General features: G+C 40.2%; 2 protein-coding genes across 3 annotated transcripts in view; one reads left to right on the top strand and one right to left on the bottom strand.

The window, feature by feature from the left end:
- Window positions 1-17,251, top strand: part of PRKG1 (protein kinase cGMP-dependent 1) — a 1,173,156-nt gene that overhangs the window by 643,940 nt on the left and 511,965 nt on the right. The gene's annotated exons all lie outside the window — the stretch shown is intronic.
- CSTF2T (cleavage stimulation factor subunit 2 tau variant) lies at window positions 287-9,773 on the bottom strand. The gene has a single exon (XM_089897864.1). The coding sequence runs from the start codon at window positions 9,681-9,683 to the stop codon at window positions 7,623-7,625; it is 2,061 nt and encodes a 686-aa protein (XP_089753990.1). The 5' UTR covers window positions 9,684-9,773; the 3' UTR covers window positions 287-7,622.

Below are 17,251 nucleotides of genomic sequence, written 5' to 3'. Positions count from 1 at the left end.
CTCCTTCTTAAAGCAGAATGATGTGATGGGGAAGAGTAGGGCTTGAGAGTTGCATAGACTTAGATTCACTGGTGCTTCAAATTTCTACAAGGTATGTGACTGAGGGCAAACTAGATAACTTCTCTAAGCATATTTCTTCCTACTGCCTCCAGATTTTAGTCAGCTTGGAGATGATGTTTGTCAAGTGCCTGGCATTAGGTAGCTCCTTGATAGAAGCTTTTTTTTTTTTTTTTTTGCGGTACGCGGGCCTCTCACTGTTGTGGCCTCTCCCGTTGCGGAGCACAGGCTCCGGACGCACAGGCTCAGCGGCCATGGCTCACGGGCCCAGCCGCTCCGCGGCATGTGGGATCTTCCCGGACCGGGGCACGAACCCATGTCCCCTGCATTGGCAGGCGGACTCTCAACCACTGCGCCACCAGGGAAGCCCGATAGAAGCTTTTTATGTATTAACCATGACTCAACCTTCCAGAAGAGGGCATGGAACTTATGACTGACATCTGTGTTAGTTCCGGAGCCTTTGAAAGGCCCTTGCTACCACCTTCCTCCCTCAAAAACAAATATCTCCCCTACCCCAGTCTTGTGGCTGAAGCCTGAAATTCCACTATTACAGGCTCATTTCATCACTTCAAAATATTTGATCACTGTGTAAATAAAAATGCGTATTAGAGTAAAAATATTTTAAACAATAATATTCCAGGTATATATCAACTTAAGTGAATTTTTCTTCCTTTTCTTATTAAAACAAAACAAAAAAGCCTTTAGTGGTATGGCAGGTAAGACCCAAAAGACACACTGAGGGACTGGATGAGCTGGAGAGGGCACTGCTTGCTGGGGGCGGCAGCCACCATCTTTCATGTCAAGTAGGTCTGCATTTCTGGCAGGGCTTCAGTGAAAAAAAAAAAAGTTAAACCTCTACTCCCCCACCCCCCAATTCCTTCTTCTCTTTTTGAAGAGTGAATTTGTGTTGAAACACCATTTTCCAGCCGTGATAATTTGCTCAACTTCATCACAGTGATCACAGGAGATGAGTTTTCACGATCCTGCCTTGGCTGACCCTGGCTGGGTCAGTGGCCAGCTCATCTATCTTCCTTCTCTTTATGAATCATCCTAGGCAAAAAGGACAATGGACAAGAGATGCAGAAAAGCCTCTTTTCTCCCCAGGATAATCCAGCTCTAATTCCTCAGGAGGGGCAGCTTTGGGCCATTTTAAACCAAGGTCATTGTTGTTCAAGGCTCAACTAGTTTGCCTAGTTTGCACTTCCCAGCAGAGGCACTAACTAGGGAGGAATTGCTAAAACCTGTTTATCTGAAAACAATGACAACAAAATCCCCACCAACCAAAGATCCTATAAATCATTTCACTTCCAACTCACAAAACATTCTAGTTAAGCAAATTTTGTCTTCCCTCTAGGCAAACCAAGTGCCAGATTACTAGAATACAAGTAGTCTGAACACGTGTGAAAAGGAGAGATTCAGATTCACATGTTCCAAGGTCATCTTCACAGCTTCACAATGATGCTTTGATATCACTTCTTGAAAGGCCTTGATTTGAATTTAAATTGTTGTTTGCTAGAAATGTTTAGAGTTCAGTCTATAAACCCAATGTAAACTTTCCTTTAAGGGGAAAAAACATTGTTTAATTTACAAATGTTGATTTGGTTAATTTGTACCCTTAATTATGATCAGGTTCAAAGACCAAGTTTAAAGGCCCAGATTACAGCATACAGTTTTGATGCCATTTTCAATAACTCTGCTGAAAATAAATTAACAGAATAAATGCTGGGCAGTTACTTTTAACTGCTTTGGTTATATTGGTCCTTTCTTTTTGGTACATAGGAATATGTAGATGATGTTTGAAAAATATTTAGCAGCAGAATTCTATTGACAGTTTATTCTCACTGAAACATAAGCATGCTGATTTTATGGTTTCAAGATTTCTTCTGTTTGCAGTAGCCGAGATATAAACGCAACCTAAGTGTCCTTGTATAGATGAATGGATAAAGAAGATGTGGCATATATATACAGTGAAATATTACTCACCGATAAAAAACCAAATGAAATCTTACCATTTGTGACAACATGGTTGGACCTAGAGGGTATTATGCTAAATGAAATAAATCAGACAGAGAAAGACAAATACTGTATGATTTCACTGACATGTGGTATCTAAAAAACAAGCACTAAACATTTCAATCAAATCTAATAGCTGTGTTTTTATACAGAGTAAAAGCAGGAGTTGTAAACTCCAAGTATTACAAGGACTGGCAAGTAATTGTGTGAATCAAACCTAGCATAAGATCCAGGGAAAAGCTGGGCTCGTGGACAAATAGGAGAATATATGCTGTACCTAAATGCATTCAAATTCAAAAGTTTTGAGAACCTTGGCTGGTCAAACAAAACATATCTGCAGGCTCAATTGGCCCACAGGCCACAGATTTGGCGTCCCTTGTCCAAAGACATTTAAAGCTTCTACAGGACAAAACTTTGACAAAATTAATGGTGGTGGGATGGGGGGAGATATGTGATTCTAGAGATTTCAATACTGTAATTTCTCTGTTTCTTAAAATAGATGAGGATCTTTTTCTCTGATTGATGACTGATACATGTAAAATGATGAGATCATTTTGGCTAAAGGATTACCTAAAGATAGGAAATATATTCTATTAATAGGCAGTGGTTGTATTTACTCCCTTAGAGCCAGGTTTGTGTCTGGCAATTTTTTTAGTCCTTCTTATTTGTATTGCTGTATTATTTAACATGTGACCAAGGGTGACATTTGGGATATAGAATATGACTTTTTGAAGATTAAGGCACCAATCTAGCCCTATATAGGCCCTTCCATCACATTAATTCAAACATATGATTTTTAATGTGGCTCATGTTTTGAATATTATTAAGGTGAACCTTTAAGATGGAACTGGAAAGTGTGTTATTGCAGATGTATTTTTTTCTGTGGAATGTCCAAGGATAAATACATAAGTAGATTCCTAAACAAGTACAAGTTGCTTCAAATCCACTCAGGTAGGAAAGCAATCAAAGGCTGGCGGGTACACTGAAGTGGCCTATAGGCTTTTGCGGTAGAATCACTGAAGAATGTTAGTAATGTAATAAGACAGAATTTTGATTAACACAGCTAATTAAATAAACAAAATAATTTGGAGGAAACTGCTGGCTTCATTTCTTGATGCCCAAGAAATAAACCATTCTACCTTTGTGAAAGACAACGAATAAGAAACCAAGCAGATAAGATTTTTTTAAATGACCAAGCTTTGTGACACATATGAGATGGATTTCAAATGTCTGCAGATTTTTTACATATTGAATAATACAAAATAGATTACAGTTGAAAATGTTATATATTTTATCCTAACTCCTTGATAGTCACCTACCTTTGGGAACTAAATCAACTCCTAGTTATAAAGAGTTAGCATCAATCAGAACATCTCGGTTCTTTTTTTTTTTTTTGGCGGTACGCAGGCCTCTCACTGCTGTGGCCTCTCCCATTGCGGAGCACAGGCTCCAGACACGCAGGCTCAGCAGCCATGGCTCACGGGCCCAGCCGCTCCGCGGCATGTGGGATCTTCCCGGACCGGGGCACGAACCCGTGTCCCCTGCATAGTCAGGCGGACTCTCAACCACTGCGCCACCAGGGAAGCCCTCGGTTCTTTTTCTAGGTAAATAGTTTGGTATTTTTATGTACAGCATTTAATAAGCACCAGGTTTATTATTTTTGACAGTGCTACCCGAAAGTCACTTTTGATACACTACATGTCCTTTACTGGCATAAGCTTTATATTGTGGTACAAAAATATCTAGAAGAAACATGTCCGTTAACATTTCATGAGAAAGGTAATTTGTAATATGAATATCTGTGAAGCTGATATTTACAACCATGGGGGTAAAACTTTTGTTTTAAGGTGACAGAGCAAATGAAAATACTAAAAGATCTGGTTCAGTTAAGATCTGAAATATACATATACATATGAAATATATTAGCATATTAGATACCAATATCATGTAATAGTCACACTATCAATAATATTTAACAATAATATTAGTAATTATTAATTAGTTTGAATATATTCATTTCCTTAAAATGAATTAAATCTTGACTCTAGAGCATTCTCGACAAAAGACTGATGAGAAAAGCAAGCTCCAAGCAGAAATATGTCTGGCGATTAGCCGGCAGTGTAAAGCACTGAGAGGCTGACATATTCTTTTGTGAGAAGACTGTGAGATGTAACTGATAATTCAGTTTATCTGCCACAGTAGGTTGTTGCACGTAATTATCCTTAGACCTCATCAGCCCTAAGAGAATGGCCTGACACACCATAGGAAATCAGGTTCTGTGTGCTTAGCTAATGTCCCATCACAGCATGGAAAAGCAAGAAGTTTTGGAAGCTGTGATTATATTAAGGTTCTTCTTTTTTTTAAAAAAAAAAAATGCTTTTTACCTTTAGAATTCTGAGGAGTTGAAAAGTCATACACGATCTTACTTCGATTAGCCTACCTTCACCTGAGATTCACATTGGCTTCTATCTTATCAAATGGTCCCAAATCATTAGTCTTGGGATACCACCAACATTAAAATGTATTTTGATATTAATTAGTAATGTAAGAGGGAAAGGGCTATGAGCAGGCACTGATTAAAGCTGATGGTTTATTTCCAAACAATATGCACTGCCCAAGAGGAATAAGCCATAAAGAGGCATTTGCAAATCAGTGTTTCACCCCACTGTCTTCAACTGTTGTTATTATGAATCAATTTGCTTTCATTTTAGTCTATCCATATTTGGGAAAATGCAGGATGCCAGGATTATAACCAACAATTACGTAGTAAAACACGATTCTGATTGTAGCAGACATGCACTGCTTGTATACATCAGTACTGGAACAGTCAGACCATGCGTGAATTGGAAATGAGGAGAGAACCGATTTTATTCAGTTTATCAGAGTATAGGAGATTGCTTGTATTATCTGTTTCTAATTTATTTTCTAATGCAACTAGTTGCTATAGCTCATTTGTTCTGTGTGGAATTTAAATCCTTTGTAGGGAAATTCATGTGCTCTTAACAGGATTTTGTTTTTCCACTAAAACTCTGATAAAATGTTTTGTCCTTCCTTCTCACCTGCAATTTTTTGCTGTGGAGAATATAGAAATGAGTAAGACAGTCCATATTCAGTCTATTAAAAGTGGGAGTAGGGGGGTAGAGAGTAAAAGTAAAATAGTGCATTGCAATATAACAAGTGCTATCAGTAATGAAGATACAGTACCTGTAAGGTGTTCCTGGGATACAGAGGCGTTCTCAGTGGGGAATACAAACAAAAGCAAGCCTAACAGCTGAGTATCCAAGATGTTGCTACTGATACCTACTATAGAAAAACATGATTGGCATATATAATATATAGGTATTTCAATTGTGGAACTTTATAGATAATGAATCTTAAAAAAGGTATTTCCATTCAGTCCTGTAATTTCTTTAGATTTGCCTTTTTCATTTGAAAGAAAAAGTATTCAGGCCCCATGGAACTCTCAATAGATAACTTTTGAATAACACATTTATTAAAAATAAACATCATGGGGCTTCCCTGGTGGTGCAGTGGTTGAGAGTCCGCCTGCCGATGCAGGGGACACGGTTTCGTGCCCCGGTCCCGGAAGATCCCACATGCCACGGAGCGGCTGGGCCCGTGAGCCATGGCCGCTGAGCCTGCGCTTCCGGAGCCTGTGCTCCGCAACGGGAGAGGCCACAACGGTGAGAGGCCCGCGTACCACAAAAAAAATAAAATAAAATAAACATCAGACACTAAACTCAGCCTTCATTGTACATTCTTTTTATTTAGTCTGCATTAAACAATGCAGAGATTTTACTATAACAAAGAGCATAACATTTAATAGTTTTCAGTTAGAGCCTTTCAATGAAAGCTTTGAGATAAAGCAACTACAGTTTCAAAGTAATCAAGCCAACTCTGAATTAGTATTAACCAGAACCACTATACATGTAAAGGAGAGTTATCCCCTCTAATAAGGGGAAACATATAGAAAACATGAGGAAGTTAACAGTATGAACAATAAAACAGGAGTAAAATAAGTAGTAGGAAACATCATAGGGAGATAAACTTTATAAAAAGAGTGAATTATCCATTTAAGATGTAAAAACCTTGCAACGGGAAAGTAATTCAATTTCTAAGCCTCCGCTTTCTCCTTGTATTAATTTTTTCCTCTGTAATTAGGTATTGGCTTTTCTTCTCCTGAGTAAGATCACCTGGTTATTTAGGTGTTTATACTTCTGTTATTATTACTTGTTCTGTCACACAAATGTTTGTCTCCACATCCTCAAGGCTTACAGACAAATTAAGTAGTAGCTCTAAAGTTACTGTGGTAAGCCCCACCTTCCTACTGATTTTTAAATATGTCTCATGGGCATGTATATTAGGATTAAATGGCTTTATTACTTGTAAAAGGAAAGTAATAACCAATTTAGCAGATTTCAGGCTACAAGGATATCTTTACCTACCTGGGCTTCAATTATTCTGGTAAAATGGTGACAGATAAGCAGATTTTGAAATAAGAAAATTAAGAGGCATTTTAAATGTTGCTGAGACTAAGATTTTTAACTCCTGATTCTGGTTGACCAGACAGATCTGTGTAATGGAAGCTAGTTACCAGAAAACTGAGAGCTTTACTGCATGAAACCTTCCATTATTTATGAAAAGTCCAATGCTATGTTTAATTCATGCAGATCAACTGGTCCCTACACAGATTTTGGGGAAGGATGTGAGAGAATTATTCAGATTCTGATTTAGGGCTTAAAGACTATTGAGAAATAGGAAGGTACTGAGACAGAGAGTCTCATCAGAGCAGATTTAAGTAACTTCGTTGACCTAGAACTGTCCCAGCAAAATTGTCATGCACAAGGCCAGGCCAAAATATTGCTTGAAAGATGGGATAAATGAAATAACATCACATCAGATGCATCCCTTGATTTTTCAGGTAGCATAGCTTCAGGAAAAAAAACAATTCCAATACCACAAGTTGAGAATTATCTGTTTAGCTCTTAACATTCTGAAGTAATTCCAAAACAGTACAGTACTTAACCTAATTCAGCATTCTGTGGCCCCTGAAATAGGATTCTGTGTTTTAAATGGCTTACCAAAAACTATTATCTTGTAATTTTGAGGTAAACATTTTTATTTTCTTACACAACCAAACATGTTAAACTATCTTAGTACATTACCATTTTCAACAGGTCATCTTTTAGTCTTTAGGTGCAGTTTTCACATTGTTTTGCTCAGTATTTTAAAAATGTACTTAACACCTTGTAGACCCTTTTAACAATGCTGCGTATCCTTTGTAATCTTATTTGGTATAATATAATCATGTTCAGAGTTATTTTTGTATTATTTACAGTGAATTAAAGTGAATAGACCCACTTACCCCCTCCCCCTACCCCACAATTAAAAATAAAAACTAAGAAGACTACAAGAAATGAGATTAGGTTCTGAGAGGAGGGAACTCCTAATCATTCAAGGGTGGGGATACGAAGTCAGCTTACTGCACCCACCCATTCTCTATGCTACAGAAAACCTTTGTGGGACTACTGCCAAGTATTTTCTAAAACCTTTCAAGAAGCTCCAGTAGATTTCTGGATTTGTTCCTTTAAAATCAGGATACTCTGCCTTTGCTCAGGAGGCAGCATGGCAATCTGATCTGCAGTCAGTTGAAGAACCTGCATGATCAAAGCTGCCTTTTCTTGATCCTGTGGGGTTACCTGACTCTGTCCAGGACTAAAACTGCTAGGCTGGCCTCCACCTTGCTTGCCTGCCCCTTGCATGCTTGCTCCCTGCATGCCTGTCCCTTGTATACTTGCCCCCTGCATGCCTGCCCCCTGCATGCCTGCCCCCTGCATGCCTGCCCCCTGAATACCTGCCCCCTGCATGCCTGCCCCCTGCATACCTGCCCCCTGCATGCCTGCCCCCTGCATGCCTGCCCCCTGCATACCTGCCCCCTGCATACCTGCTCCCTGCATACCTGCCCCCTGCATGCCTGCTCCCTGCATACCTGCCCCCTGCATGCCTGCCCCCTGCATACCTGCTCCTTGCATACCTGCCCCCTGCATGCCTGCTCCTTGCATACCTGCCCCCTGCATGCCTGCTCCTTGCATACCTGCCCCCTGCATGCCAGCTCCAGGATTTCCCACCCCTGAAATGCTTGCGACCTGTCTGGGTCCCTGAGGACCACCTGCCCCCATATTAATAGGACCAGCACCCTGAATTCCCCCAGTCATAGGGCCTCTTGAACTGGGGCCAGGGCCCCTCATCTCCATTCCTCTTGCATCCATGCCTCTCGCTTCCATCCCTCTGGCTTCCATTGCACAGGTCTCCATTCCTCTTCTCTCCATTACTCGTGTCTCTAAGACCTCAGTTTCCATGGCTCGAGTCTCCATCCCGCGAGAATCTCTGCTACCTCTACCATCCATAGGTAGACCCCTTTGATCTATCATGGGTCCTCTGGGTTCTCCAATGAGCAGTCTGGGATCTGCTAATGGCCCTCCCCTCATGTCATGTGAGGAAGGGCCCCGGCTGTCATGACCAGACGCATGGTGCATTGGAGGACCCTGATGTGGTGGGCCAAGATAGCCTCTGGGCTCTACTTCTCCAGTGACTGAAAGCAAAGTTCCTCCACGTGGGTCATTTGGAGCATCCCCTAACAGTCCTCGAGGAGGTAAGCCACCAGCAGTCATGGGTCCACGAGACATAGGAGCTCTAGGATCTGATATCTGCACCTGTCCCCGCTCCAAGGGCACCGGACCAACCCCTGGCATTCCAACTTGGGGCTGCATTGCTCCACCAGGAGTTAAGGGGCCAGGGCCAGGGCCAGGGCCAGCAACTGCAGCTGGAATTGGGCCTGGGGCTGGAATTCCACCCTGGATAGGGGTCTGCATCAGAGGAGGGATGTCTTTCACAGGTCTTCTGGCCAAATGCTGAGGCTGAGGGGCTGGAGGATTCTGCTGGTTCAGCAGAACATTAGGTCCTGGGCAAAGGCCAGGGCCAGGGCCAGAAACGGATTGAGATTTGCCTGGGATGAGTGGTGTGACATGTATTTTGCGATGCAGAATTTTCAGAGCAATCTCTGGATCCATGATTCTCATCACTACTTGAGCCTGCAACAGCGCATAAGCCAGCTGTGGGTTTTGAAGTAACATATTTCGAGCTTCCTGGTGACTGTTTTGGACACAGAGCTTCATCTGCTTCATCAGCTCAAACATCTGCTCCGGGGGCAGACTAGCGACTGCTCTGGTAATTGACTCAGGGGCATCTTCTGGATCGATGGGGTCCCCATAGGGTGAGTCAATGATGGGCGCTGCAGGCCCTAGGCTCTTTAACTCCTCCTTGTTCTTTTCACTGGCAGCATTGTCCACCCGAAGCGCTCTCCCGCTGAACTCCCGCCCGTTAAGGTTCCGCATGGCACTAAGCGCGGTCTCCTGGTCTTGGTACTCGCAGAAGCCATAACCCTTAGGTTTTCCCGTCTCTCTATCGTATACCAGCCGGAAACTCACAACGGAACCAACCTCGGAGAAAATGTCCTTCAACTGCTCCTCAGTTGCCTCATACGGAATGTTGCCCACGAACACGGAACGCAGTGATCGATCCATTGCCGGGTCTCTCACCGTCAAACTCGACATGACTCCGGTTGCGCACACACAGCGGACAGCGGATTCTTCCCAGAGTCGTCCTCTGGCGACTCACACTTCCGCCGCGCAACGGAAGCGGCTTTCAAAGTCCGGGCAGAAACTGCACTACTCTGCTTGAATCGTTCCGCTAATCCGCGGCATCTGCACCTCTACGTTCCACTAACTAGATTAAGGCGTTCTGCCCCTGGTCCTTCACTGAGGCTTATGACTCGTTTCTCATCTCTTATTCTGCAGACATTTCCACGGCGCGCCACCACCCGCGCTAGGAAAAAGCTTGGTGCGGGCTGACCACAGTAAATATGGCCGCGTAGACTTCACCATGGTAACTAGGAGAGGCCGCCTCCCATGACGTCAAGGGCGGTTTTGCTTCCGTTTGCCTGGCGGGAAACGGCTCACTGAAAGATTAAGGGCGCGTGTTCTGCGTTCTGATAAAAGTATTTCCGTACAGCCGTTTCTCCTTATTAGAGTACATTTATGCTGTATTTAAAATCACAATGCAGACAGGGGGAAAGTGTAGTCGTTTCAAAGCAGATTTGGGATTTTCTCATTAAAATACAAAAGTAATAGCTCCTTTTTAGAAAAGCATTTTTGGACAATAACTGCCCAGAAATACAAACTGAAGGCGTGTGCTAGCTCCATCCCCGCCCCCATCCTGTTGCTTCAGGCAGCCGCTGTCGATAGGTGTCTGGTCCTTATAAGTTTATCTTTGTGCACGCTCTCAGCAGTCGAGCTATTCATAATACCTTTTTCTTAATTATATTAACCGATATTAATAATAATAATTAATTGAATTTTAGGGCTACAGCGGATGAGTTAAAAGTATTTAACCATTCTTATACTGTAGGCATTTAGATTGGTTCTGATTATTATAAATTGATGAAATGATTTCACCACCTGTATTATGAAGGAGAAAACAAACTGTAGTTTCTCTTCTGCTGCTATTTTTGCTGGCAGAAGTTGAAACATGTGGAATGTGGGTCTTTCCCCTATTTAACAGGCGATAGAATTGAAGCTTGGAGAGGGCTAGGTAATTTGCTAAGCAGCCGGTAACCGGCAAAGCCTGAATTCTTACCCAGGTTGGTCCCTCACAGCTCCAGGGCGTCTCTGCCCCGTATTGTAGCTACTAGTAACTTGTAGCCTGTCGAGGACTTGAAAGTTGGCTAGTGTGATTGAGAAATCGAACTTTTAATTTCATTACTTTTATTAATTTTAATATAAAAACTGATATTCACTTAGGCTTTTGGAAAACTTTTTAGTATGTTTGGAACAACTTGAGTAAGGAATCTACTTTTGCAATGATAAAATTTATTAAATCTAAATAAAAAGTATTTTCAGTTAAAATTTAGCATTCTGAGATGTACTATACTTGTAAAATACATGCAAGATTTTGAGGACTAAGTATAAAAATGTAAAAATATCTCACTAATTTATTTTTTTCATGTTGAAGTGATATGTTTAGTACATTGGATTAAACAAAATATATATTTAACATTAATATCACTCATTTTATTTTACTTTTTTTATGTGGTTACTTAGAAAAATTAAAATTACATATATAGATTGCATTACATGTCTATGAACTGTACTGCTGCAGAGCCTAAGTCTTAACTTTTAAGCAGAGAATCATTTTATTCTATGTATGCCTTTTGAGGAGATTATGAAGCTTTACGTTTCATCAAAAAATTGTGTTATGAATCTTGGGTATCATAGTTCAATGAATAGATCTGAAATGAGTGGAAGGGTTTAGCTACAAATCAGACAAAGCATCCATTTACCTTCAAGTGTTTTAATAGTTCTTTAAAACAGGCTTGGACATAGCTATTCATTCAAGATGTATGATAACCTATATCTGCAAATGATAAAGTGTATTACTTGATAGTAATATTTTTCCCCCTAATTCTTTTATTTGAGGTGGGGCAGGGGTGGAGGGGAGTTGAGGATGGCATCATTTCAGAAAACTAAAAACAAGTTCCTTAGGTTCATTTGTCTCCTTTTCATACCATCTCTTTACTAAGAAAGCCATGACTTTTTTTTTTTTTTTGGCTGCATTGGGTCTTCATTGCTGCCTGCGGGCTTTCTCTAGTTGTGGAGAGCGGGGACTACTCTTCGTTGTGGTGTGCAGGCTTCTCATTGCGGTGGCTTCTCTTGTTGTGGAGCACGGGCTCTAGGCACGTGGGCTTCAGTAGTTGTGGCACACAGGCTCAGTAGTTGTGGCTCACGGGCTCTAGAGCGCAGGCTAAGTAGTTGTGGTGCAGGGGCTTAGTTGCTCCGTGGCATGTGGGATCAAACCCATGTCCCCTGCATTAGCAGGTGGATTCTTAACCACTGCACCACCAGGGAAGCCCCAAGCCACGACCTTTTAACACGCATTCTGTCGAGGACAACTTAGATGTCGATCACATGTGTAATTGTGTTTATGTTAAATGTAGTTACCAAGCGGATGATAATAGGCTATTACAATAAGTTGTAAAGTTCATAGAAGTCCGTGCAGCTTATCTGATAGAGTTTCTTTACTGCCCCTGCTGATAAAATCTAAACCAGTGGTCTTCACACTTTGGCATACGTCAGAACCACCTAGACCCATGGCTAGTTAAGTCAGGTAGCTGGGCCTCACCACCTCCCCTCCCCAGTCCTGCTTCAGTATTTCTGGGGTGGGACTGGAGAATTTGCATTTCTAACAGATTCTCAGGTGATGCTGCTGCTGCTGCTCTGGGGACCCCACTTTAAGAATCACTGGTCTAAACAAAGAGACTTGAAGTGTTGGGTTTTTTTCATTTGTATCAGACCAAACTAAGCTTAGTACACTCTGTTAAAAGGTATAAGATATGGGAGCTCTTAAAAAAATCTATTACTCTTTTAATGCTGACCTAGTAGAGCTAGGACATGCTGACCCTACCCTGAAGAAACCCTGGGTTCAAAGATGGGTGAACAGAGTAGCTGAGGAGCTCTGGGGACAAACAAGAAGGGAAAAGCCATGACTGTAACAGTGTGCTTTTTGTCAGAGGCCCTGTATGTTCTCTTTAGTTCCCGTATTCCAAACTAGAAGAATGTTTTGATATAGGCCCCCTTCATAAGAGGTCCAGTGTGACCCAGCACATAGCTCAACGAGCAGGACACATAAACTAATATTTATGAGTGAACTGGGTGGCCCAGAATTACCAAGAGTTCTTAGGAACCTGTATATCTCCTGGTACCAACACATACTTTTCACAGATCTGCCTTGGAAGAACTTCCAGTTTACATTGCTTTCTTTGTTTCCATAATGTTTAAACTTTAGATATTTATAGCACGGTATGCAATCTGAAGAAAAATGTACATGGCATCTTTCATGTTCAGACATCAGTTCTTTCACTACATCAAAATACCAACTATACTAAGAGTGATTTTTAAACAAATACATCAGGGCATATGGTCAAATGGGGGCCATTCTTCAAACTAATCACCTTCAGAAACTATAAACTTAATCCATCAAGGCTTCCAGTGTTCAAAATGATTTTTAAACTACTGCCCTGAAATTGTTTCATGGCTCCATTTGTAAGTCATACTAGAAAATTGGTGCCTTAACTCAAATGTATACCTTGTTTATAACCAAGAACAGAGTTACACAGCTAAATCACCTGACTTTCTGACAAGACTTGGCAAAAAATATGATGTTTAGCTTTTTCCAAATATCAGATCTTACATCAGAATATAAAGATTCTGTTGACTTTGAGGGATTTTAAAAGGATTCACCATAGATTAATTAGACAAATTCCAAAGATAATTACTAAAAATATTTTTAGCTATGATAGGCATTTTTTAAATAAATGTATGGGTCCTTCAAGGAATAGATCAAATATACTACTCCACAAAGTTCTCCCTAATCTTCTTCCTCCTTTCTCTAGGTTGGAAGTAAGTTCATTTTCCTTTGGATATAAACCATTCCTTATCTTAACATTTCTGATGATAGAAACCCTTCTACCTTTTAGTAGAATTGTACTTTTCCTTCTATAACACCTTTAAAGGAAAGAGTATGACTCCCCCTTGTCAATTAACAGTGTCTTATATTTATTCTTTTATTACATAAATATTTATTCTAAGTACTGGCAATATAGCAGTGAAAAAGATAGACATTCCACTAGAACAGACTCTCTAGGTATGGTCCCTGGGCCGGTAGCATGGGCATCAGCTTAGAAATGCAAAATTTGGGACCCTACTGCAAACCTACTGCATCAGGGACTTGTGTGTTTGTCTGTGTGTGTGTATGTATAGTTTTAACAAGTTCCCCAGGTGATTCTGTGATGCAGGCTGATGTTTGAGGACCACTGAGCTAAAAGGGAGACAATCATAGTTAGATAGATAGTTACTTTGTCTTCTTTGCCACTGTACCCTCAGCCCCTAGGATAGAGCTTAATTAGCACAGGTGGGTGCTTATTATATGTTGAATAGATGATGGGAGTGACAGTGACGTTAGAGTTCATTTTACATAAGAAGAAACCTGTGGCATTAAATAGCATGCCCCAAATCAGAATGGAGACCTGCTGTCAGGACAGTTGTCATTTTATTTTAGGTCAGTGATAATTCCTCCAGGTTATTATTTGATAAAATAGATATGTAAATAAAGTGTGTAGAGATGGAAGAGAGTGATAAGATCTACCTCATCAGGGAAGACTTCCTGATGGAGCTGGGATTTAAGGGATGGGTTATAATCTGGTATGTACGAACAGAAGATCCAGAGAACAAGCCAGGAGTTTGGAATAGCCAAGATATGAAATTGGAACCTGGTGTTTTGGATGCCCTCAGAGGAAAGCAATAGAGAGTTAGTGAGTAGTGCGATAGAAGATTGTCTTCTGGATCAGATTACAAAAGGTTTTGAAGATCAGATTCAGAAATGTAAACTTGATTTAAGAGTCACTAGACTTTTTCTCATCTTTCTGAAATATGAACATAGAATGATAATGGCAGAGATTTGAGACTACCAATCTTATCCAACCCTTCTCCAGGATATCTTTTGCACTTGCACTATCTTTTTTAATACTTGGACTAGAGTATGGATTTGACACCCATTATCTTCTGTCATTAGAGGTACTGATATTCTTGTGTTATCACTTAAGCATAGAACCCACATCTGTTTTACATTCTTCATAGTGCTTAGCCCAGTGTCTTATATTCTGAGCACTCAGTAAATATTTTTTAAATAATTACAAGGTCATCTTATAATAACAATTTACTTATGTTAACCAAATGGTAATTTAATGCTTTCAGTTTACAAAATAATTTTCTTTGGCTTCCCACATCTGATCTTGACAACAATCATGTGAGGTACATACTACTGCACCCTTATTTTAAAGATGTAGAAACTTAACTGTTACTTAGAACTTTACTTAGCAATGGACGCACCCGGAATACAGATACTAGTCATAATACCTAACTCTGAGCCCTTAAGAGGAAGGAGACCCTTTGATAAATGTTTTATAAAATACAACATTTTATTTAATCCTTCCAACAACCCCTCTGAGATAGGCAGTCATAGCGTCTGAATTTATAGCTAAAAAAACAGAGGCACAGAGAAGTTAACCAGTGAGCCCATGTTAACTGGCAGAGCCAGGATTTGCCCACACATCATTTGACTCAAGCTCTTAAATTATTATTCCATTAAATAATTTTCCCAAGGACACGTAGCTAATAAGTGGCAAAACTGTAGCCTGAAACCAGGTCTCTTGATTTTAAACTTCCCATTTCACAGTAATCACAGGTTATTGAGAGCTGGACACAGTCTCCCTTGGCCTTTTTCCTGATTGTCTCTGAGTGTAACTAATTGCAATTTTGATATCACAATCAGTGATGTGGCAACAGATGGACTGTAAGGTATAAAAACTGAAGCAATTGAGAAAATGTTTCCTTTTTCAATTTGCATGGCTATAGTAAAACATCACATAAGGATTTTAAAATACATCTAGTTAGGTAGGTAATGATGTATTTTCCATAAAAATGAAAGAGCCCAAATTTCTCAAACCTAAAATAATATTGGTCCATGACATTTTTCCCAAATTTTAAAATGTATTTAATATGAACAAATAGTAAATTTCATTTACTTATACGTGAGATGAATCACTTTTACTGGACAGAGTCAAACCTTCTCCCTGGGCGGGCCTGTGTAATCCAACCACATTCTTTTTTTTTTTTTTTTAATAGGTGAAGAAAATACAGCTCAGGGAAGACAAGGGACTCAACCAGGGTCACATGCCTGGTTAGTGGCCTAGCTTGTAATGGGATCTAGAGCTTCTGAGTTTCCCTTCCAAACTGTTCTGAGAGGCAGTAGAGTGAAGGGGTTAAGAATACATACTTTAATCAGAGCTTTGAGTCAGCTGTCTAATTCAACAAGTCACTGTGTAGCCTTGGACAAATTACATAAACTCACTGTGCTTCCATTTCTGCATCACTTAAATGGCAATAACATCACCTGGATTGGATTCTTGCATGGAATAAATTATGTATTTGTTTTTGATCACTATTTTGTATGGTAATTGTTAATCTACCTTTGTTGTATAAAATTAATTGTTGTGGTAGAAGCAGCATCCTAAGTGGAAAGAGACTCAGATTTTAGTCTAATGCTATTTATTTTTAAATGTATATCTTCATTTTTTCATCCAGGTAAAATTTAGATCTTCATTTTTATCTTTGAAGGGGTTGTATTGGGTGAACTAATGGTCTGTTGTCAGACGATTTTTTTTTAAAAATTGTACAGACAACCTTGGATAACATTGCCATTTTGGTTTATGGTAGATTTGTAGTTGAATATGGATAATTTTTAGGCTGAATTCCATAGGACAGTGCAATGAGAATTTTCCTGATCATTTTTGGTGCTCACTGAGTTCTTATACTAGATCAGGAAATGCACTCTTCAAATATTTAGTTGGCTGGAATTCCACTTATTCATTATTATTAAAAGGGCCCGCCTGAACTTTGACTGTGGAGGATCCAGGCTTATACAACAGTGTGTTGGTCTGGCACATGGGATACCTATTTGAACTTACAGTCGTGTCCAGCACAACTACTACTTTCGAGCATTCACTGGCAGACAGAGGCCATTTATTCAAACGTGGAAAAACAGAACTAATTGGGCGAGAAGCAGAGCTCCCTATTCCTGCTTCAGGCTGTCACCAGAAAGAGCACAGAGGAAGGAAGTGTCCTCATAAACTGTGGAAACGTAAGAGCCCTGAAAAAGACATACTGTTTAAGATTATCAACTTGTGAATCTTTTTTTGTTTGTTTGTTTTTAACTTGTGAATCTTTTTTTCTGTAACCAGAACAATCCAATACCCAACTTCAGAGAAGTGTCAGAACTGCCATTCACTTCAGAAGTTAGGCTGCTACCCCTTTTCTGAGGCTCGACGGGCCTGTAGAACGCGCCTATATTTATACCAAGTTACAGGAAAGAGGTCTTTCTGAAATATTTGATTGGGGGCTCAGACTGTTAAAAATGACAACAACAAAAACCAGCGTCACAGAAAGTATTTTGGATTTTTTATCAATTTGAACGATGCTTGAAAAACATTACTTTGGAGTGTCAGTTCAAA

The sequence above is a fragment of the Delphinapterus leucas genome, chromosome 16 (assembly GCF_059928025.1).
Source record: "Delphinapterus leucas isolate spDelLeu-1000000601 "Yukka" chromosome 16, BTC_Dleu_Yukka2, whole genome shotgun sequence".
Lineage (NCBI taxonomy): Eukaryota > Metazoa > Chordata > Mammalia > Artiodactyla > Monodontidae > Delphinapterus > Delphinapterus leucas.
This window is presented reverse-complemented; position numbering and strand designations above follow the sequence as displayed.